Source organism: Scardinius erythrophthalmus, assembly GCF_964197995.2.
Source record: "Scardinius erythrophthalmus genome assembly, chromosome: 24".
Classification (NCBI taxonomy): Eukaryota; Metazoa; Chordata; class Actinopteri; order Cypriniformes; family Leuciscidae; genus Scardinius; species Scardinius erythrophthalmus.
Window position 1 is genome coordinate 20992990 of NC_138244.1, and position 24828 is coordinate 21017817.

A 24828-nucleotide genomic window follows, 5' to 3' on the forward strand; every position below is an offset into this window, starting at 1 on the left:
CTGTATTGTAAAAAGCGCTATATAAATAAAGGTGACTTGACTTGAAACAGTTTCATTGTAAAGACCATCAACTATTAAATGAGGTAATTTCCTCTATAAAACAGCACTGCAAAAAAATATATCACCCTCCAGTTCACCTGTCAGTGAAGAAAGTAAACATAAGGTGAACTGATATGCATGTTTTATCAATCATTCTTAGGCAAATAAATTTACTGAAGGCTACCAGGAAAGATAGGCAAATAAGTAACTTCATTTACAATATGTGCACATTCCTTTTTGATCTTATGCCTAATATGATGAAAACCGCTTTGTCAATGTTTCTTGTCTCGTCACATTGACAGTTACAATATTAGATTACATGAATCACGTAAATGATGTATTTTTAATTCATATGGCCAAATTAGACAAAAAAAGGTTTATGATGTTTACATCCCTGATTGTTTCTGTTGGTCTTTAAAACATTTCTATCATAAAACCATGTGTCAAATATTACATTTTTATCTACTCATACTTACAGTTTATCTCACACTTTTATGATTTTGCTAGACAAATTTTGTGAACACAAAGCCCTTCTAAAGGTTCTGTGGAAGTTGTTATCTGACACTCCTGTTTCATGGCAGTTGTTATCAGTTTTAGGTGTAGAGTATAAATATCCTCATGCTGATGCAGTCAACTAAATTGATTAGAGGTTCATTCATCTTACAGGTAACTTTTGCCTTCCTCTCTCATCAATGTGTTTAATGATTCTTGTCTCATTATGGTGATTTTGTTGTTGTTTTTCAGTGTTTTTTTTCAGGCACTTAGAGGTAATTCCTTCACAGACAAAAATGTCAAACAGCAAAGGTAGTAAACATTAAAAATACATTTTTAAAATCTAACAAATGATGTTAATAATTGACACAAGTCTGTGCAAAACAATCTTGTAGCATCTTTCACATTTGTAACTCTACAGAAATTGAGGTCACAAGTAGCCCTGACTTTGTCACGGAGCTTCTTCCATCTGCTCAGCGGACAGCTCTGCTCTACCATCTCTCTTACCTCTGTTTGGCTAAGTTCCCCAAGTTGGAGAGGGTTCTCCGAGAGCGTGCTGTTGAAACTCAGCTTCTCTTTGTATCTTCTGAGGCTCTTCTGCTGAAGGTAAAGTCAATGTTTTTCAGGCACTTCTGTTGTTGCAACCTGCATCCAATGACACTCTTAAAAATAAAGGTTTCAAAAGGCTTTTGAAAGGCTTTGCCACTGAAGAACCTTATTTGGTTCCCCAAAGAACCTTTGAGTAAACAGAAACATGTAAAGAACATTTAAAAAAATCTATTGAATCTGTTTCCACTAAAAATAACCTTTTGTGCAATGTGGGAAGTTTCCATGTATGTAAGGTTCTTCATGGAACCATAAATGCCAATAAAGAACCTTTATTTTTAAGAGTGTACTACCACTTGACCGAAAGATAATCATCATACAGATTACAAAAGATATGAAACTAACTTATAAAATAAATTGAAATACCAGTAAAGAAATCTGTCCAGGTACCGCAATTTCTTTTTTTTATTATTTTGCAGTGTGGCTTCCTGCACAAGTGATGTCATTCTTGAAAAGGCTGAGACAGAAAAAAAGCAGCAACGCACTTCTAAGGAGATAGAGGCCCAGGAGAAGGCGGTGGCAGAGCTCACTGATAAACTGAAGAAAAACAATGAAGAAGTTGGACAAATTGAGGCAAAGATTGCACAGAAAAACCAAGAGCTCTATAATCATGTCAAAGATTCTTCTAGCAAAAGTAATGGTCTGAGAATCTTATGCCCTTATACCATTTGTTGGACCCATTGTTAAATCAATTCATGATGCTAAAACTGGCCCTGAAGCAGCTGCGAAAACCCAACTTCTCTCTGCGAATTGACTCAACTCTCCATTGAGAAGTCAAGCCTGAAAAATATTGAGTGGAGCACCGATGTCAGGTTGACGGATATGCAGCTGAAGTTGGCAAGTAAAAAAATAGAAAATGGTAAGATTCTTTCACTTAAGGAGTTTCCAACTGTGCTTGAAACATTCCCTGATTTACCAGCCCGGTCTCACCCCAAAACGTCACATACTGACACGTCTTGACCAAACGGCAACATACGACGAAAAGGGTACCCCTAAAACGTCCATATGAGACGAAGACATAAGCGCACCAGCAGCGCCTCTTAGCGGTACCCTAACGCATACCTAAACCTACCCATAACCCGAATAGTCACATACGGACGTTTTAGGGGTACCCTTTTCGTCGTATATTGCCGTTTGGTCAAGACGCGTCAGTATGTGACGTTTGGGGGTGAGACTGTGTTGGATTTACACCAGAAGCCTCAGAGTGATCTCTCATAATTAATGTCTGCTTCATATTATTTCTAAAGGTTCAATACCCGACCCTGTTCATCTGAATGACGTCCAAAAATGCCTTTCCCAAATCCAAACGATTCTGGTTAAGCTTCAGAAGTTCTGGGAATCAGTGGGTGTAATACTGGAGGCTCTCAAAGACGAGACTTTTGCTAATGAACACTTCATCGAGGAGATTGAATTGAAGGAGATCTTTCTGGACTCTATTACTACAGCACAAGGGTTAACTTAGACATTGAGAAAATGTTCAGTTGCAGGATTACATAAATTGTTTTCACCTTGACTGTATTCTTTTTTCTGTGATTGATTTTGTACCTCAAATCTTTCAGCATTGGAAGGCCTTCGGTGAATCCTGTCTGAATGCAAGGAGAATCTTTAGCTTGCAGACTAAAGATGCGTATAAGTTCCTGGAGACCAGCCCATCTGCACTGACACCAGAGGAATGGAAAAAAAGAGTATGAAACCGTCATAGAGGATCTGAATAAAATAAGTCCTGATCCCTTCAATCACAAAGCAGCTCCCATTACTCAATAAACTTTAGAAGTCTTTACAGTACAAACATAGTACAAGTCTATAATGTTTCAGGCTTACTGTTTTGAATAACACATTTGTTATTTCTGATGCAGTTTTAATAAAAACTTCTTAAAGTGAGCTGAGTCATCATTGATTTTAATTTCTCTCATGCTATTTCTCTGTTCCCTCTGTGATGAAATTGCTTTGGATTTCTTTTCAACTGGATACTGTCATTTAGAACCGTAGCGTCCTGAAGAACCATTTATATGCTGAAATGGTTCTTTGTGTTGGAGTTTAGGGTTCTTTACCCCTGCCTTTTTGTTTTTCAAATCTGTAAGACTCCTCATTACTGGAGCTCAGCTCCAGAACTATACAATACAACTATACACAGACTGTCAACATACTCTCAACAGGTAAATTATTATTTTCTTAAAATGTCTATAAATTATAACTTTAAAAATTGTTACTGGTTTCCTACCAACTTTCTCTTTTTAGTTTAACTGAACCTGTAAGTGTGAGCAAATCTGTTCAGTTAAGGATACTCATCATTTCTTCTCCAAAAAGTAACAGAGATATGGAATTTATGATCCATATATATATATATATATATATATATATATATATATATATATATATTATTTATTTATTATTATTACGTTATGCCTAAGAAAAACATTAAAGCTATCCCATGACTTTATTTCACTTTTTTCTTCTAACACAGTGAAGGGCTCATGCTGTCTATTTTTGCTAATTTTGGCCTTCATGAACATTTGTTTTTACATAATCAAGTGGAAGAGACACAATGTAAGTCTAAACTCGATTGTGTATTTCAGATGTTGTCACGTATCATAACCTCATCATCTGCAGAGAGAAACTGCTCTGGATACACACATAATGAAGGACGTAAAGACATCATAGGGGATTATGAAGATATTTCACTGGAACTTACTTATTATTTTTATAGCACTTTCATATGTCCTACTGTACAGTGTACACCCAAAGCGCTTTACAACTGCATCAGGGAATCTCTCCTCAACCACCACCAGTGCGCTCACCACACACCAGCTTTAGGTGGAGAGGAGAAAAAACTGCATTGCTGTTGGCTCTCCGTCAGTCTCTAAGAAATCAGAGCTTGTAAGAGTAACTTACACACGTTCTATACTATTTGATATATATATTTAAATAATTGAAACATTGTACGATATGATACACGATTGAATGTAATAAGCACAGCACGATCGCAAATCAGTGGTGCAGGTATGATGTAAATTTGCAGGCCAAAACACGGAACCGAGTTGTCATTTTAGCTCTTCCGGTTCCATCGTCCCAGTCAATGGGTTTTTGGTTAAATGGCTGAAATAAGGTCTCTGGTGAACACAAGCTCAATATACTTTCATATACTTTCACTTTCAATACTTGTTATTCTTCAACAAAATACATCAATATTACGGAAAATGTTTTTTAGATTTCATAAGCTTAATGATTGTGCTGTTGAAGTCGTGGGATCATGGTTTACGTTAGTTTAAAGCCTCCCTTTAGCTTTTTACTTCTAGCGACTGCATTTAGGCTTCAAAATTCATACACTTTTTGTCCATCAAGATGGACTTTAAAGACTTTAATGGTTATTTCAGAACTCCCATGTCAAAATCCAGCTGTTCACTGATCACAAAAAGTGTACATAAAAAAAGGTATGTCATTGCAGTCAAGAGAATATTGCAGTCAATAGTAATAGCATGCACTTTCGACAATTGCTGAAAGAAAATGAATTCAACCAGAGTAAAGGGCCAAGTGCTCAACTAAAAGTCACACAGTGAAACACCAATCACCATAATGGTGACTTCAAACAGACTTCAACAACTTTTAACACATACACACGATTTGTTGTGGTCTTGCTGGAATCATATCAGCACCCAAAAGACAACATATGCTGGTCCACCCGCAACCAGTATCCCAGCGTGCAAAACATACCTTATGCTGGTCCACCAGTACACAGTTCTCATGTTGGGGACCAGCAAACCAGCAATCAGCATCCCATGCTGGGACCCAGCATGCAAAACATACCATATGCTGCTTACCAGTAATGCTGGATTCATATGAACCAGCAGGGGTATCTATACGTTCTCTCAAGTAATGGAGTTGTGTACTTTGTCCACCTCTGGTGTTTTTGTTGTGGATCCTGTTCTGATGACTGCCCTGTCCTGCTGCTTTATGCTCTATGATAAAATGTATGCTCTCCCTCATCCACAACTCTGCTCCTCTACTCTTCTAGTTGTTTAACAGCTAAACTACTAGTATATTTTTGTTCTACCTTCCATACGTCCCCTCGAGAACACTCAAAACACTCCATTTGTCAATACTTTTTTGCCTCTGGAAATATTATCACTATCCATTAAACTCAGAGACCTGTACAACCTTCAGTGATGGGAACTGAATTAACCCTTTCATGCATGAATTATGATATCCTCAGTCAGGATTTTTTTCCTATGTGTTTTTATTGCTCTTAGGGCATGAAAAACAAGAATTGATTTTTATTTTATTTTTTTACAAAATTTTCAAAGAGATCTTCAGATGTCCACCTGAGTGGACAGCATGCGTTTGGTTTAAACTTAAGATATACTAGATTTAATATAAGACAATAATCAAACACATAAAGTATGTGAATTTAACGAACTAATCAATACAATTATATCAAATCATGTGAAAACTATAAAATATATACAAAAAATCGAAATGCAAAATATTGCAAAGGCTTCATACAGCTTCATACAAGTTGCACTTCGCGTATCTTTGATATCAGAACATGAGGACGTGATTCCATCAGATTTTTCTACAGTCTGTCAAGGTACAACTGTGGAAACCACTCAGATGCTCCCTCCAGTGCACCAGAGTATGGAGATTTACCCTTATTAGCTGATAATTCTGATTATGTTCAAGACATTTCTATCATAGCCCTCCTCTGAGAAAACCTAGCGATACGTTTTTTCAATCTCATCTGAAATGATCAGTGTTGAGGGTAACGCACTACAACTAACATGCATAACGCATTCAGATAACTTTTTTCATGTTACAAGTAAAGTAATGTGTTACAAGTAACATGCATTACCTAATCAGATTACTTTTTGATCTAACAGGTAATTAACTACAAGTAATGTGCATTACCTAATCAGATTACTTTTTTATGTAACAAGTAAAGAAACACATTACAAGTAACATGCATTACGTAATCAGATTACTTTGTGATGTTATGAGTAAAGAAACGCATTAGAATAATGCATATTACATAATCAGATTACTTTTTGATGTTATGAGTAAGGAAACGCATTACAAGTAACATGCATTATGTAATCAGATTACTTTTTGATGTTATGAGTAAAAAAACACATTACAATAACGTGCATTATGAAATCAGATTACTTTTTGATCTAACAAATAAAGTAATGCATTACAAGTGTCATACATATGTAATCACATGACTTTTTTCAATGTCAATGAAAATTACTCTCTAATAATACAAGTACATTTATTTACAGTAAAAAAGTCATTGCAGATTAAGTTTTTAAGTTTTAAATTTCAAAAACAATATTCACATTATAATTATGAATTGTAGCTGAAATATAGCAGTTGATGCATGACGTCCACTACAGTGGACATGTGATTAATCAGAGTTTTCTCTCAATCTAAAAAATCAAAACTTGGAAAATTTTACTGTGATATGACTCATTAGATATTGCTTGATGCTGCAATATTTTTTTTACCTACAAGAGTCTCCTAGATTAGAAGGAATGGGTGGATATTCCGGAGCAACTTGGCATGTCTGACTGACCCTTGGCCATCTTAGTTTGGAGGGGGGGGAAATCGAAACACAAAGGCTTGCCACTTGATTGCAATTTATAGGATGATGCACAAGGGTCCAATGAAGAGATTGATGTGCAACTTTGCCATAAAAACCCGTGCAAATTCAAGAAAATGCATTTTTAATAGCTGTCCACTGTAGTGACCACTATGCGTGAAAGGGTTAAAAGCCTCTGATGCCAAAGAACTGGCTTCGCACGGACTATTTATACTTATGCTCACTAATAATAGGCCAAAAAAATGTATGCACCTATTGATGGAAATAAATGTTGTGATGATATTTCAGATATTTCAGTTGTGATAGAATGCAAGAGTCCAGCACTCTGTAAAGTCTCCTCCAGCACAACCCAAAGACGTTCAATGAATTTAAGGTCTGGACTCACAGGTGCCAAATCACGTGTGAAAGTGACTCTTCATGCTCCTCCCAACCATTCTTTCACAGTTTGAGTATGATGAATCTTGACATTGCCATGCTGGAATATGGCCATGATGTGTCTTCCTACATGCTTGTTTAAGAAATGAAAAGCTACACACTCCGTCATTTAGGGTTAGAAGAACTGTTGCCAAACATAACATGCTAAAAACATAAGAAAAAATATGTCTGTAAAAAAGTACTAGGTATGTATTTATACAGTAGCCTATATAGTGTGTGTGCGCGCGTGTGTGTGTGAGAGTGTTTTTTTTTTTAAAATCAAATAAAGACAGCCTTAAGGCCCGTACACACCGGGACGAATATCGGCGCGCGTTATTCGCCAGCGTTTTTCAACGCGTTTTTTGTGTTCACACCCAAGCGATTTTCGCTGACGATGAGCCGAGTGAACATGCAAATTCATTCCCTGACATTAGATGGCGCTTAATACCACTCCATAACAGTTCTCTTTTATCAAGATTTTTGTAGTCGCCGTCGCGTTTGTCATAGTTCTTTTTGTTCCGACACCAACGAGAGCAGCAGCTCTACATTCATCTTGCCTTGCATCTTCCTCGTCTTATTTCTTCCCGGCAGTGTTTAGACGCTACTCGGCGTATATCTTCTTCGCCGTTACGTATGTGTGCTCGGCAAGACCGTTTTGTGTTTGAGCGCCCCCAAGTTGTGTTTTACTGTAACTTCAGAAGCTCCAGACACGTGAGCAAAAGCGCCAATCTCATTGGTCGGACAGTTTTTGACGTGGCGCGTCAAACCAAAAAAAAACGAACCCGAGGCGTTTTTTAAAAAAATGACACTTTTACGCGTGGCGTTTTTCGCGTCGGTGTGCACACTCACATTGGCGCCCTTTGTTTAGTTACGAGGCGTTAAACGTCGGCGAATATCGCGCGCGAAATTCGTCCCGGTGTGAACAGGCCTTTAGTGAACATATTACTGACCCTAAAATGTTTTAATGATATTGTAGGTAGGCTATATACTGTGTGTGTGTGTGAGAGAGAGTGTGTATCTTTTTATTATCAAATAAAGACAGCCTTAGTGAGCATAAGTCTTACTGACCCTAAAATGTTTTTTTGATATTGTATACTATATATGTGTGTGTGTGTGTGTGTGTGTGTGTCCACAAACATAGTAGGCTAATAGCAGTCATTTTTGACCTTGTGGAGACATTTCTCCATTAAGAAAATAGGTTATAAATTTGACAGATTGGTATTTTTGGACATATAAAAATGCAGAAAGTTTTCTGTAATGGGTAAGTTTAGGGTTAGGGGACAGAATATACAGTTTGTACAGTATAAAAATTATTACGTCTATATAAGTCCCCATAAAACATGGAAACCCAACATATCTGTGTGTGTGTGTAATGTGTGCGTTTGGTTTATATTACATTGTGGGAACCAAATGTCCCCACAAGGATAGTAAAACCAGAGATCACATCCATTGTGGGGACCAGCCAGCGGTCCCCATGAGGGAAATGGGTTAATAAACAAACTACATTATATTTTTTTGAAAATGTAAAAATGCAGAAAGTTTTCTGTGATGGGTAGGTTTAGTGTAAGGAGATAGAATATACAGTTTGTACAGTATAAAAAGCATTAAGTCTATGGAGAGTCCCCACAAAGATAGTGAACCAGACATGTGTGTGTGTGTGTTCTGGTCCTTACTATTCTTACTATCTCCTTACTGGACTCATTACTGTCTACTCAACAATGCGAGAAGGTAACGACTTCTGAAGAGACCGTTCAAAATTCACTTTGTATCCAGGAACATTTCGCAACGTTAACAGATATCTTTGTCCCAGTTTGGGGGGGGGCGGGGTGGTTACAGATATGTGTTAGGGAGTTATGAATCTGTCAGCTTTTGAACATCCACCGTTTCACTGTCCTCTCAGCCCAACAGAGGTAGTGAGAATGAGGATCGCTCAGTTTCAGCAGTTTTATCAGACACACCGACCCTCATTGTTGGCCAGAGATTACAGTTGTGGAGGAGGTTTGACTGACAGAAACTGGCCTAAGGTGCACCCAGGAGAATCAAGAGGAGAATTTACAGTGACTGCTTCAGCGAGTATTTTCCTCTCCATTCTCTCCTGTCAGGGCTCAAGTCTATGATACAGTGTAGAAATAGCCCGTTTCTGCATAATTTAATGGAGTCTCCCATTTTCTCTTACTATTTGTGCTCTTTGCTAGAATGGTGGTGCCATCGTTGTTCCTATATTAAAGGTTAACAAGACGTATTCTTTCCTTAACAAACATAAATTGGGTTTCGGAGAGAGTTTGGAACTGAATGAAAACAAAGTGGTCCTTGGTTGAAAACCGTCTCTGAGACCCTGAGAGCCAGAAGACAGTGATTGAGTATTAAGGTGACCTGCTTGTCCACTAAGACAAGGATGTAAAATGAACAACTGTGGTCACAGACACATTTTTCAGGAGTCGGGACACGATTAGTTCAGAGTTGAAGGGGAGGGACGATCAACATTTAGCTGTGGACTGAATTATATACTTGGGCTTTGCCATTTTGGCCCCAAAACATTTGGACAAACACTAATACACTCCAAAGCCAACACAATTTGTAGCGCTTTTCGCTAAAAGTTTTTCTCTTTGTGAAAATTTCTAGAAAGAAAAAAAGATTTCATCAGCTGCGAGTGCTTGTGTTGTCAGTCATCATTCCATCCATCAATGGCCTTTTTGGAGACATTTGTTCACAAATATTTTGAAGCCCATTTCTGCCATAAGAAAAATCAGGCTTTAGTAAATCATAAGATAAAGTCATAATTATGACATGTTTATGAGATAGCAAGTCATATGAGATAAGAAGTCAAAATGATGACAAAAGCAATTTGACAAAAATCATAATTATGAGATTAAAAGTCCAAATGATGACAAAATCAATGACATACTAAGTCATAATTATGAGATTAAAAGTCAAAATTATGAAAAAAGAAATATGACATACTTAGAAATAATTAGGCTATAAGATAAAAAGTCAGAATTATGACAAAAGAAATATGACACAAGTAGTCAGTTAAAATTATGATATAAAAAAAGTCAGAATTATGACATTAAGTCAGAACTGAGATAAAAATCACAAATTCATAATGTCACGATGTCATAAAAAGTGAAAATTGTCATAATATTCTCATAATTTAAACATTTTATGTCAATAACTGTCTCATAATTATGACAGTATGTCATAATCTTGAATTTTTATGTCAGAACTATTACTGTTTATAGCTATAACTATAACTTTGTTTTTTTTTCTTATATGACAGAAATGGAATTCCATACTAATAAGTAAAATCATTAAAATATCTAAATTCAAAATAATAGTACCTGACATGAAAATGGAATCTTCTTTACAATAAAGTCATAAATTTTAGCTAACAAGAACTGACAATGAGCCAATATATATATATATATATATATATATATATATATATATATATATATATATATATATATATATATATATATATATATATATATATATTAAAGCATTTATTAATATTTTTTAACATCAGAAAAAATATAATTGTTTATTGTTTGTTCACGTACAAATATACAAATTTGGATTTTAAAATTACCATTGATTTAAGATGAATAAATGCTGTAAAAATGTTTATTATTAGTTAATACAGTTAACAAATGAAACCTAATAAAGCGTTGCCAAAAATCATTATCTATTAATATGAACGAAAACTTGCAGTGACAGGATTAACAGGGTCAAAAACAACATTTTAAAAAACAAAAATTAATTGACTGTCCAGCTATGCAGTTTTATTGAGATTTCTATAGGTTTTCTGCACATTCATGTATAATTTGGTTCTCCTTGTAAAACTGTGTCCAAGACACCAGAGATGACGTCCGAACACTGCAATCACATTTAAAAATTGCATTATTAATGGCTTATCCTATGAAACGTGTCCTTTTCGCCTGCAGCTAAACTAATATGGAACAACCTATTCATCTTGGCACCAGAGACAAAGGTAGGTTTCCAATCCACAGCAAGCTCGATATTTAATTTCACGTGGTGAATGTAATTACGCCGAAGGAATGATATCGTGCCCTGGATTAAATCAGGGAGTTATTGAGAGTGCCTGTAATTTTAATTCTGTTAGGATGACATTACAGAAGAACCTTCTGAGAAACTATTATATGGTATAGCATGAGAGAATACTGCCACTTTGTGGCACAGAAGAGACATGCACACAGAGCTATATGAGCGAACCTCATGAAGAATGCTTCAACTAAATATATACACTGCTGTTCAATGGTTTAGAATCAGTAACATTTTTGAAAGATATGGATACTTTTACTCATCAAGCATGCAATAAATTGGTCAAAGGTGACAAAGACATCTACAGTGTTAGAAAGGGTTTCGATTGTTCTTTTAACTTTACATTGATCAAAGCAGCACAATTGTTTTATACATTAATAATAATAAATGTTTCTTGAGCAGCAAAGCATCATATTAGAGTGATTTCTGAAGGATCATGTGACACTGAAGACTGGAGGAATGATGCTGAAAATTCAGCTTTGCTATCACAGGAATAAATTACATTTTAAAATATATTCAAATAGAAAGCTGTTATTTTAAATTGTAAAAATATTTCACAGTATTACTATTTTTACTGTATTTTTTATATATAAAATAAATGCCAGTTTGGAGAGCATAAGAGACTTATTAAAAAAAATATATATAATACATTCCAACAGTTACTGAGAATTTGGGTGGAAAAGGAAATAGTTGATTGACAAGAAAACGTTATAATGCAGAAAATAAATTGCGGTAAGACTTCACGGTTTACACATTACGATATGTACTTAATAGTAATAAAGAGTAAATTATGCATTATTACAAGTAACTAACACTAAACCAAACCCTGACCGTAACTCTATATAGTAAGTACTCAAGTTACATTGCATTTACTAAAATAGCCACTGTACTGTTACCTCAAGATAAAGTGCAATCAAAATTGCTAAACAAAATTTAATTTATGGTGAAATATTATTTGGACGTTTTTAAATGAGGTTTTATGAGATTTGCCCACAAAAAGAAAAAAAAGTTACACAGCCAAATTAACTTTTAAATCCATTTCAGACTATTAGCATAGTCGGTATTCTGTATCATTTTATAAAGCATTAATTATTAAACAAAAACCAAAAAAAAAAACACAGAGACTCTCTTGTGGGTTTGATGTACTTCTTTTAATTACACATTAAATAAGACTGGTAAGATTAATGGGGGAAAACAAGATTGGGTTTGTATTTATAAAACTGTGCTGATCTGAGAACAGCTTCTTCCTTCCTAATAATCACATTCACTGAAAACAGGAGAGCCAGAAGATGACCTTAGACCGGCACTTTCTCAACCGTTAGCACGTGACCCTTAATTACAATTAAGCGTCATTCAATTCATTAAACCGAAAAATAAGCACACTTTACAAAATATTCATCTTTATCACAACCGTACAAAGGCTGTTAAAACAAGGTCCATACAGTATATACATGAACCATTTTATCAACATTTGCAATTGGCACAGAAACAGACAGAGAACATTTCAGAAATGATTCAAAAAATATCTAATGACTTTGCTACTTGCGTTACAGGCTGCTATTAAAAATGAATGACTTAAAGGGAACAGAAATCACTTCAAATCCTTTGAACTTTGCATAAAAGCGGACATCCTGATTTACTGAGCATTTCGATTTCTCGGTATTAGTCATACAGTCAAATTATCAGAAAAGCAAAACTAGTGACGGTTAAGAACGCATGGTAAAAGGTTTCAAAGCAAGATTCTGCTTGTGTATTGTAAATCTCCTATAAATGACATCACAAGTATTGCCACAGAAAAGAAGTCTTTATATCACTCTCTTTGGTTTGAGTGATGGCTGAAAATATGCCCTCCTAGCTATAACCACATGTTACCATGGTAAACTGGACCACGACTGCCTCTTTGAAACGGAAAGCTTTGAATCAATTATAACTGGGCTTGTAGAACCAACAGAGTAATGATGGTTGATGGCAGCAGAAACCAACAAGGCATTTGTTTGAATCATTTTTCCACATACATTTGCATCAGAATAACTAATACGGAGTGATGTTCGCCGATCTCAAATTAGGGTACGTTTACACGACAACGCACTACAAACTGAGAAACGTTTTTCCTTACAGGCAAGAAAAGTTGTCAAAACGATCCCCGTTCACAAGGATCCGCGAATTCGACTGAAAACGCTGTATTATTCATGCCAGGCCAGTAGATGGCGATGCCACTTTGTAAAGAAAAACCACGCACTTATAGACGGAACACGTAATACGCATGCGAACGACGTCACCGATTTTACAAATTTGCGTTTTCGTAGTTTACACGGAGACTATAACGGTATCGTTTTCAAAAATGTGTTCCCAAAACGCCACTGTCGTTGTCCGAAACGCATAAAAAGTGTCGTGTAAACGGCCCCCTTAGCAAAAAAAAAACATTTCAATGTAATGATTCAGACTTCTAAGGCGCAGTTTGGCTGGGCACAAGAGGGGAAATGTTCATACATAATAAAAATCCTCCTCTGAATGCAGAAGTGAGGCTTTCACTAGTGTAGATCTTTACAGAAAAGAAAGGTTCGAATCATTATTACGCACTCTCTGGAATACTTGATTCTGATTGGTCAACTGCAGCTTTGCATTTCTGTAGTGATTGATAGTGTAATTAACAATTTCATGTCTTATTTTGCTGCAATTTCTTTCTTCTTACATATTTGGCATCTAGAGCCTAAATCACCATTTTTTTTGTTACTTTACATCATCCCTTAACACAATCTTGTGCACCAAAATGAGAAATTATTGTAGATTTTAGATTGATTTGCTATCACCACATGGTCTCTAAACCAACTGAGGTCATTTTATTTAAAGAAGATTTTAAGAATGGAAAATATCAGAAAAATTAATAATGGCCAGTTCGGACCAGCTGAGAGAATCCTCTCTGCACAACAGTGGTTATTATACAGTATTCAACGCATTACCGTTCCCTGGAAGTTTAAAGAACAGAACACAGCATGCAAACAGGGAAATAAGGTTAACGTGGTTAAGATTTCACCATATATACACATTACCATGGCTTTAGAGAGGGCGTTAATCCGACTAAAATGGAAGTTCACATGCAGGTGTTTTTTTTTTTGGAAGTTTGGGACATCCAAAGGCAGGGTCATACACAGTGATAATGTATCAAAACACCACCCAGGAAGTGTTGGTCCTCAAAAATAATTCCTCAAAGTTTCAGTTCCTGTAAAATCAAGCGACTCACATGCAAAGTTCCTGTCTAAACCGCTACACGGCTAGTTCTTGTTCAGCACACCAAAAAGAGTGCTTTGAAATCCACACCTTTATAAAACTACTCTAGAAAAACCAACTGCAAAATAAAAACCAGTTCTGACAGCCCACCCGATAAAATAAGCCATTCAAGGTGTCAAGGGACCAACACTTTGGGGCAACTGGCACCGAACGAGAAGTAAAGCTTATTTCATTTAAGAAAGCCAGTAGAATATGGATCCATTCTGTATTCAGAAGAGGCTAATAATTTAGTGTAATGTACAAAATGCAGTTGTGGAACTTGTTTTGTTTTCTTTCTTTTTGAGTCTATAATGACAGGAAAGGCTTGTTTCACATTAATACACATTTTGTTTTGGATTTCTTCTTTTTCTTCTTGCCCTCTTTGCTCATCTTCTCCTTGTGTTTCCGGATTTCTCGGACTAAAGTATAAAACGCGTCGTCCACGCCCTTCAAAACAAAAGGGAAAACGAGAACTTCAGGTGATTATGTAAAGAATTACAGCAAAGAGATTTCACAGATCTATGCCCAACTTTGTGCAGCCATATTTCACACATTAGACACAATAACAATATTAAAACTGGTCTCATGTCAGTGTTAATAAGACCGTGTTCACCGAACCCTTCCTGAAAGAACAGTGAAAAAAGTAAAAGAAATTAAGTGATGGTTTTAAATAAAGAGTGTGAATCTCAAAGAAACTGTCATATTTCATCCCAAAAATGATACATTATATTTTGATAAAAAAATACGTTTAGAGGATTTTCTTTTTTTGCATTGTGACATTTATGATAGTCAGTCAAGCACACATTGCCCTCAAATAATCATTTAAATAAATATTACAAATAGCATAAATAAAATTCAGCGCAGTACAAATGAATATATACAATTGAAATTCCTCTGAATAATTACATTTTAAAATTTAAATTAAATTCAGTACAAAATAATACAGATAAAATTGTCAGGAATGTATTAATTTGCTTTCATTAAATTCGGGTCAAAAAATAAATAGATAATGCAAATGAATAAATTCCTGAAAATTTTAAATTCAATTCAGGACCAAATATTTTTTATAAATCTGGAAATGTATTTAAAATTTGCATTAAATTCAGTGCAACAATTCCAATCAATCAGTAAATAAATGTGAATAAAAGCAGAGTCTCTTCAGAAATTTCACTAAACCGCTCAATTCATGTGGATTAGTTTTACGATCTATTTATGAACTTTTTGCAGCATCAAATTGGTAGTTGCATAGACCGTCAATGGAAGGACAAAAATCTTCTCAGATTTCATAAAAAAAAAAAATGAATTTGTGTTTCGAAAATGAAACTTATGGGTTTGGAACGACATGAGTGCAAGTAAATGACCATTTAAATTTTCAGGCAAAATGCCCCTAATGAAATGGCATAATTTTGGGGTAAAATATGACCTGGCTATTTCTCTGACCGTTTTCGTGAGATTCACCCAAGAACAAGTGAAAAGTGTACAGCAGATGTCGAACCCAACACCTGGACTGCAGATGGGCAGCGCTTCAAACTTACCCCTCACATCAAAACACATTTTTTAAGCTTGATGCATTGTGTCGTCTTTTCTTCTTTACAGAGTTTTCTTAGCCGGTATTGCCTGATCTCCCGTACCAGAGTATAAAAGGCATCTTCCACTCTCTGCAGTGCAAAACACAACTCCCTTCAGTGTTAAGGAACGCACAGCCATCATTGCTGAGACGGGACTGGATTTCAGGAATCCACTGAAACTATAAAAAGTTTTCCCACATAGTGCTGGCATCATTTTTACCCCATATTTCTGGAAATTTAAAGGGAATCTGGCATAGTTAGGTTTTTAGATCAACTTTCCACAAAAAAAAGCCAGGTTATTTGATGGCATGCAGCATCGTCGCACTATTGTAGAAGAGTTACTCAATTAGGGGACGTTTACACGACAGTTTTCAAATAAAACCAGAACACTATGCGTTTTTCTGGTCAGTTATGAAAATAGCATTTTGGGGGCCTGAAAAAGTAAATAAACCTGTATCGTCTCCATTTAAACTACAAAAACGCAAATTTGTGAAAACCGTGACATGCGTATTACGTGTTCAGTCTATAGGCAGGTAGTGTTTCTTTACAAAGTGACATCGCCATCTACTGGCCTGATGTGAATAACGTTTAGTCGTTCTCGCGGATCCGTGTGAACTGGGACCGTTTTGACAACGTTATCGTCTATACATGAGACTTCATAAATGCAAAAAAAAACAAAAAACCTTACGTAGTACATTAAGTTCATTAGCCGCTTTCCGACCAAGTAGTTCTAGGAACTTAGTTACAGGAACTGTCCACTTCTAAACAGTTCTAAGAACTACTCTCCCCCAAACTCGGTTTTGCTGTTTGCGTTCGCACTGGCCAAGTGGCCATAGGAACTGGTAGGAGGCGTAAGGGAGTGACGCAAGCACGGCGACTTATTTTGACGGCGCGACGGACCTTTATTTTGGCGGCGCTGAGAACGCCAGAGCAAACAATGCTCGCATTCTCTGTGTTTATTAGTTAGCGATCTGTCTAACAGTACTGTTTAATATCTTATTAGATATAACTGTTATAGAAAGTAGACAGTATATGAAAAAAGGTTATTAGCCTACATAATCATGTTTGGCTTGGTCCCCTCAAAATTGCGTTGGATTTTCTCTTCAGCATTTAAGGTTTAGAGACCCACCTATCACTGTTTTCCATGTTTGTATAGTTAGTTTATGGAGTAAATATAGGCTATAATCTGTGTGTTTACATTCTAGCGGTTTTAAAAATGGCGGGTGCTGGTGTTCTGCGTGCGTTCGGTCAATCAGCGTACACTAACGTCACGGATAATTCCTATAGTGCTGGTTTAGACCCTACTCTGAAGTAGGACCTAAATTAGTTCCTACAAATGGAGTTCCTAGAACTAAAATCGTTCCTAGTTCCTGCGGTGCGAACACGCCGACATCCGGGTGCTATAGCCAATAGTTCTAGGAACTGTGAAAAGGTTCCTCCGGTCGGAAAGCGGCTATTGTTGTCGTGTAAACGTACCCTTAGTTGTGTCCCTGAACACCACTGGATTTAAAATAAAGAATTATGCAGTATGGTACCAGCGGGTAGCATGTGTGGCTCGAAACAGAGAGAAAAATGAATTCAGAAGCCTTTATTATTCCCCAGCACCACAAGGAGTTGTGATTTGAGCACTGCAGAGGGAGGAACAGAGCGTCTGCCCTGATTTTTAAACACGACAGACAGAGCAGTTCAATATCCCCAGTTGATTTATAGTGATTGAACCCTTGATCAAATCAATCCAATCTGCATTCTTAGTCATTAAAGGATTAATTTATCTTAAGGTGAAATCAAACACAGACAAATGATAATAAATGCACGAGAGAGACCAGGCACAAACCCAGAGCCAGATCAGTTGTGTTCTGTGATGTGTGCACCTGATTAATTATTCATAAAGCTAGTCAGAAACTCATGCATGAAGCCAGTGTAAAACAACAGCACACACCCCATTTTAACAACTTTCCTACAATTCTACACATTCAAACTGCAAATCTGATGTGTGAATGTAACAAAACAAAGTCCAGGTCATAGTTACCTTAAAAAAAAGAAAAAAAAAAAAAGAAAAAAGGTAGTAGTACAAGAAATGCTACAATGATGTACAGTATAGGCCTACATCTAGATGTATTTAAATCAAAGTACATTAAATGTGCTAAAAAAAAAAAAAAAAAAAGCTAATTTCTTCCCTTTCATTGCGGGTGAAATGGGACCCAGACATGTTCTTGAAAGAGAAACTCATTCTATATTGTTTTTGTCGACCGATTATAGATTTGATTATAAATGAGATTTCAAATCACATTTGACACCACAATATATTAACATGGTATTAAAGACAGCATGAAATAGCTTTCAAAATTCATTTAACTTCCATTATGATGCATTTCTGAGCAAAGTAATATAGATGTAGGGCTGAGTAATTTTATCCATCGGAATTTGATCGAATAGCACGTTGTACTGTCAAATTATAGGTTCATTTTAATTGTGGCCTTGGTTGCATCAGCATAAAGGTTGTAGTAGAGGTGGAGAAAAGATGAGGAAATTGATTATATAATTTTAATTTTTTTTAATAATGATGATGAATGGTGCACAATACGATCACAGACATTTGTTGATTTTGATTTCATGTTGTCTTTAAAACAGCTTTAAATTGGTAAAAAAAAAAAAAAGTCTTGCAATGGCCAGGTTTACATGCACCCTCGTAATGCGATTATGAGATTTAGGCAATATTGCGATTTAACTTTACTTATGTAAACAATATTTCAAATCACACTAGAGCTGCACAATTATCGTTAAAAGATCACAATCTCCTAAAAGTAAACGATTCACCGGTGTCTATTAAACCTTTGACAAATCACACCAGAACATTGTTAGCCGTGTTGCCGCTGTCGTTTACCCAGAGAGCAGGTCTCATGTGCAGGGTTGAAACTGCTTCACAAACAGTCTTTCCAACCACACAGTGTCAATATTTATATTACAAATATTCATATAAAAAAAAAATTAAATAAAAAAAAACAAGTTCTGGGATTGAAGTTTATAGTTCGATAAACACTGATGTCTATGGAAGTGATCAAAATGGAGTAAATCATCTTTTTGAAAGTAACTTGGCGCTTAAAAAATGATGGCGACAAGTAATGATTAAAAAAATATTTTTGTCATGAAATCACTCATTCAAGGGATACGTTCAAAAACAGATTCATCGAGTAATGAAACAAGTGAAGTATGTGTGAGTGAGTCATTGAATCATTCAAACTTCCCCCCCCCCATTCAGATTAATTAAACATTTTAAATAGCAATTAACATTTTGTCAGAACCTCTAGTAAATTACATGTTATTTTGTTTAGTTGCCCATTCAGAATCGTGGGAGAATCGTGATCCATTTGAATATTTCTTTGTGATTTTCATTTTATCCAGAATCGTGCAGCTCCAAATCAAACTGATGTGATCAAGCTCATAATCATAGTGAACTGTGGCATATGCAAATTTTAAAATTGCAATAAACATGCATTGAAAGCACTTTAATCAGTGATGACTTTGTCATGCGCAGCTATGTAAACATAGCATTAAAGAAAGCATTACATTTATGGGGTGATGAAAAAAAAAAAACTGGCAAATAGACAACGTTGCGTGACGTGAATATAATGTATATTAATATATTAATTAGTATATTGTCGAAAAAGTTGGCATGAAGACATTTTTAGGTGGGTCACCCAGAAAAAAAAAAATCCAATATGTCCATATAAATGCATTTTGTGGCCAGTAACACCTACTGTATGCAATTTCATTATTTGTGCTGTGCACTGGGGAATGCGAATAATGGCTAATAACAAATTCTTAGCGCATATTCATAACATTGAAACACGCATTATTTTGAAATAATACATTATTGGTGCACATGTAAACCAAGTCACTGTCAAAACTTCAGTTTTATTTTCATCGATTTGTCCAACACGCTTGTATTCAATACACATCCGTCCATGTTTTCCATACCTGTCTCGTTTTTGCTGAGGTCTCTATGAATGGAATGCCGTAGCTACGTGCTAAATCCTGAGCCTGCTTGGTGTCCACACTGCGGGAAGGAAGATCACACTTATTCCCCACCAGGACCATTGGGACGTCCTCAGAGTCCTTTACTCGCTTTATCTGCTCTCTGCAAAAGCACACCGAGAATATTACACATCTACAACTTCGTGAGGTGTTTTAGTGCTTTACAGACCTGAATCTGCACAGTATTCAGTTTCTAGCTCACCTGTAGTGGTGAATGTCCTCGAAGGACTTGGTGTTATTGATGGCAAAGACACAAAGAAATCCCTCCCCTGTCCTCATGTACTGGTCCCTCATGGCACTGTACTCCTCCTGACCTGCAGTGTCCAAGATGTCCAGAAGACACGTCTCCCCGTCAATCACCACCTGCTTCCTGTAGGAGTCCTGCACAAGTGACATGACATCGAGCATGTTGAGCAATATAACACTGCCAAACTCTAGTCTCAGCCTCAGGCGTCAAGCCCATGACCCTGAGCTGAACGTCTGATGCGTATGACACATACAATTGGAAATGACTCAAGCGTTTCAAAGTTATCTGAATTCTACAGGATTTCAGGGTGAAATTGTGTCGCGTTCTTTAACCTGGGAAAAAACGTCATCGTGATGCCAAACCCCCTCATGGAAGAAGAATGCTGTCGTGTTTCCAACTGCGACAAGGAGCGCTTATTAGGATCAACTAAATGCTGGATTATCAAAAGTATGTGAAGTTCACAGCATAGACTGTTTAAAAGAAGTTTTACACACCGGTCTGTTATTGTAGGGACATTGTTACATCTTTTCGCCCCTAAACATGACGCGGAACAAAACAAACTGTGATTGGCCAAGGACCGCCCAGAGTCCGTCTGACAAACAAATGACAAACGCTGTATTAATTACACCTGGCCAGTAGATGGCGATGTCACTGTGTGAAGAAAAACTATGCACCTATAGACTGAACACACAATATGCATGATATCACTTCAAAAAACTTTTTTGTAAAAAGTACAAAGTTTTCAGTTTTTTGTTGAAAACGGTCTTGTGTAAACGGCCCCTTAAAGTGTTCATTTATTCTAGCAAAATGGGTGTATAGGTGAACGAAATGCATGCACCTGGTCTTATTTTGGCCAATTCGTTCATTATTCCAAAGGATATGTCTCTACAAAACAAAATATCCAAAATTACAACTAAAACTAACATCTACAAACCATACAAACTACACTTTGGCCAGAGGTTTAAAAATGACGCTATGCCAGAAAACTAAAAAGGAAGAAACACAAAGGCATTCCACCTGGTAACCACCTTCTTTTAAAACCAGAATAACCGGATAGCACTCTTGAACATTTAACAGTACTTTTTTTTGTGGATGCAAAGTAACATAAGGGTGAGTTTCACAGCTTTGTGTGGCAGTAGAAAGTGAGCGTCCTGACAGCGGTACCCATGGCTCACCTCTATGGTTGGGTCGTATTCATCCACAAAGTGGTTCTGGATGAGTTGGATGGTGAGAGCGCTCTTGCCCACGCCTCCAGCACCCACCACCACAAGCTTATATTCTGTCATTCTTCACCTGCAGCAGGAAAACAACATGGTGAAAATCAATGAGCAGTTAATTTAGCCAAAATGTCTTTCTTAGTATAGCTTGCACATATAATAACCCTGTGTTAGTCTAACAATCTTTGCGCAAGGGCACAACAGTGATAGTTCGTTAATAAAGCCATTTAGGATTTGAACCTACAACCTTTCTGTTCAACCTTAAACTACAACATCATACAATTAGGCAAGACTAAAGGTTTACATCTCATTTACACTTAAAAGGTCAGGTCTACTGAACTGACCCAACATAACGAGAGAATTTAAACACTATTATAAAAGCATAAGCTATACTCTCTTCTTTCGGCATTACCATATTAATAACTATGGGTATGTTTACACGACAACGATGTACTAAAAACAGATGACAACATTGTCAAAGCAATCCCAATTCACATGCGAAAATTACTCAAAAAGGCTGTATTATGCATGCCAGGCCAGTAGTTGGCAGTGTCACTTTTTCAAGAAATACCCCGCGAACACATAATACGCCCATCACCAATTTCACAAATTCACCTATATGGCCCCGTCCCAAATGGCACACTTCATATGCACTTTCGATCTTGTGGACTTACAATGGCAGCCTCGTGCACGTGTCCATTTAGTCCACTAGACCGTAGGGTGTCCCATTTGTCATTTTAGGTTTCAGAAGGGTGCTTGCGAGCGCCCCGTTTATGGCCGATATGCGCCCTCGATGCGCACTTTTGGGAGCCCGCATCCGCAGTAGACTTCTTCCCGACAGTCATAGCGGCATTACGTCACGAAAGTGCAGACTCGTAGGAAGATCACGAGTATTTACTTTAGGGTGCCATTTGGGACAGGGCCTATTTCGTTTACAAGGAGAAGAAATCGTTTTTCAAAAACGTGCACTTAGAGACCCGTTTTCAAAAGTTTGCGTTGTCAGGACCCCAAAACAGAGATGTCGTGCAAATGAACGGCCAAAACGCATAGAAAGTCTTCCGTTTCCAGTTGAAAGCGGTGTCGTGTAAACAACCCTAAAGCTAAAAATATAACTAAAACAGATTAATCAATAATATGTAACTGAATCAATAGATCCACAACAGAAAACCACAATTCACTACAGTTTGCAAATATAAATAAATAAATATATATATATATATACACACACACACCCCTAAATACATAAGTATATATAAATTTTGTTAACACCTATAGAAGTTACATACCTATATATTATTACTCTATGTCATCTTTAATGTTACCTCATGCTGTATTATTTTTACAGTATATTTTTGTTCAATCACTTTGTTAATACAACTAAAAGAAACCAATTAAACTAATTCAACTGATTATAGAATAACAGTTTTGAATTAATTTTCGTTACTTTAACTCATAACCGATTAATCTACAGTAAACAGAATCAATTCAACAGACATTACACTATAGCAGAGTCCACAAATGTAACAATTTCAAGTTATTCATCTATATGCTAGTACCATCTAAAATGTTACAAAGCTTTTTACATCAACTTTTTTTGTTGTAGTATTTATAACTCATATAAATTACTCGGTAACTTAAACAGATTACCTGAAACTGACTAGAATACAACTATCTGGCATCATTCGAGATTGTAGCAATATCTGTAAGTTATAGTGAATAGGGGATTAGTAAATGCACAATATATTTTAACAACACCCGGTCCACAAAAAACAAACTTAACCAAATATTTGTAAAAAATCGTGTTCGTTTAATTTAAGACGAGTCGATTCAAAAGCAGGCTAACGTTACCACGAACCTGAATCCGTTAAACCTTAAACGCAACATTTCAGTTTAGAGGGACTTAAGCCAACAAAACAAAGTGATTTAGATTTTAAATCAAGTTAAGACAAGTTCAGTGTTAAGAAGTAAGTTATAGTTAAGCGCCATAATATCGCAGGGCCCGAATTTCACTTGGGCGTGATATGACAAATAATACAAATACAATGGAATAAATAAATATACACAAAGCTCACATTAAACAAATTCGCTCACGTACTTTTGTATAATTAATCGCCACGGTAAACATACATGTTAACAGCTTTTCTATTATGTTTTACCTCTGGGTTTGCAGTAAGTTCCGCGTCTGAAAAGCCTCTATTGACTCTCAACGTTTATCATGACCTTGCAATAATGCTATTATCCATTTAAAAAACGTGTATAAAGCCTCAAATGTCCATTGACAATCCCGTCAAAGTGTTTAAAGGATTGAAACCCAACAATACCACACGTTAAACAGATAAATTATGCTTTTTCTGGGCGACATGGCCTGCGCTCGGAGGCTGTTATACACAAATATGGGCGGACACACTGTTGCTAAATCATCACTTACCACAAAATATCAACGATTTTCAGCGGTTTACGGTTATTTTCAGTAGGTGGAGGCGGTTAAAAGGACAAGTATTAAGCAGTCGAGCAGCCTTTTCCGAGCACCAGCATGCATCTTGCATTATAGTAGACGAAACATCTGTAGATACAAATAATCCACATCGGTGTCCTTGTTTCAGTGAGATGTTGTGTAGGGCTTGATCAATAACTAGCCGATAATCAACACTGACGAGTCCAGTCTAAATATGGTTATACGACGGATAATTAATGCACTTTAATTTTAGTGTAATAGCACACGAGAATGTGCTATCACATATTCGATACTAGGCAATGACCGGCTTTTGACAACAAGCTCTAGGGCAGTATTGGTATGGACTGGCTTGGTGCTTATATAGGCCCTAAATATAACCGGAACGTGTACGTGCTTACGTCAGCGCGTATCTGCATTCTTATTGGATGTATCACTTGTCAGTCACGATTAGATTATTTGCATACGGCGTGCAAGAGCCAATCGTCTATGATTATCGAATAATACAAATTACCCGCCTATTTATTGTTTGACTCGATACTTCACTCTATACATTTTTTCTTCTTCAATAACTTTAATGAAAATATAGTCCACTGATACACAAAATTGGAAAATAAAACTCAAAGTAAGGTATGGGGGGGGATCCAACAACAAAACACGTATTGTATTTATATAATGATCAATGATTCACTTATTTTATAATAAAAAATAAAATAAAAAAATGCGAAGAGCAAAATATTGGTGTATTTACAGCTTACAAAGAAATGTTTTAGTTTTAGGAATTTTTATTTTAGGTGAAACAATTAAAACAAAAGACACAAGGGGTCAGTATATCT

The 24828-nt window shown here is 36.3% G+C and overlaps 1 protein-coding gene across 2 annotated transcripts; it reads right to left on the reverse strand.

Moving 5' to 3' along the window:
• Positions 1-12337: 12337 nt before the first annotated feature.
• On the reverse strand, positions 12338-24399 carry kras (v-Ki-ras2 Kirsten rat sarcoma viral oncogene homolog). Of its 2 annotated transcripts, none has more exons than XM_081356409.1 (5): positions 23969-24399; positions 21499-21616; positions 20279-20457; positions 20020-20179; positions 12338-14920 (listed from the first exon to the last, which is right to left on the reverse strand). In XM_081356409.1, exons 2-5 carry the CDS (start codon positions 21607-21609, stop codon positions 14804-14806), a joined length of 567 nt encoding a protein of 188 aa, XP_081212535.1. In that variant the 5' UTR covers positions 21610-21616; positions 23969-24399; the 3' UTR covers positions 12338-14803. The 2 variants fall into 2 exon arrangements, with proteins under 2 accessions (XP_081212535.1, XP_081212536.1); XM_081356410.1 differs by lacking the exon at positions 12338-14920 and adding an exon at positions 15937-16131 and having other exon boundaries at positions 23969-24328.
• Between the last annotated feature and the right edge of the window lie 429 nt (positions 24400-24828).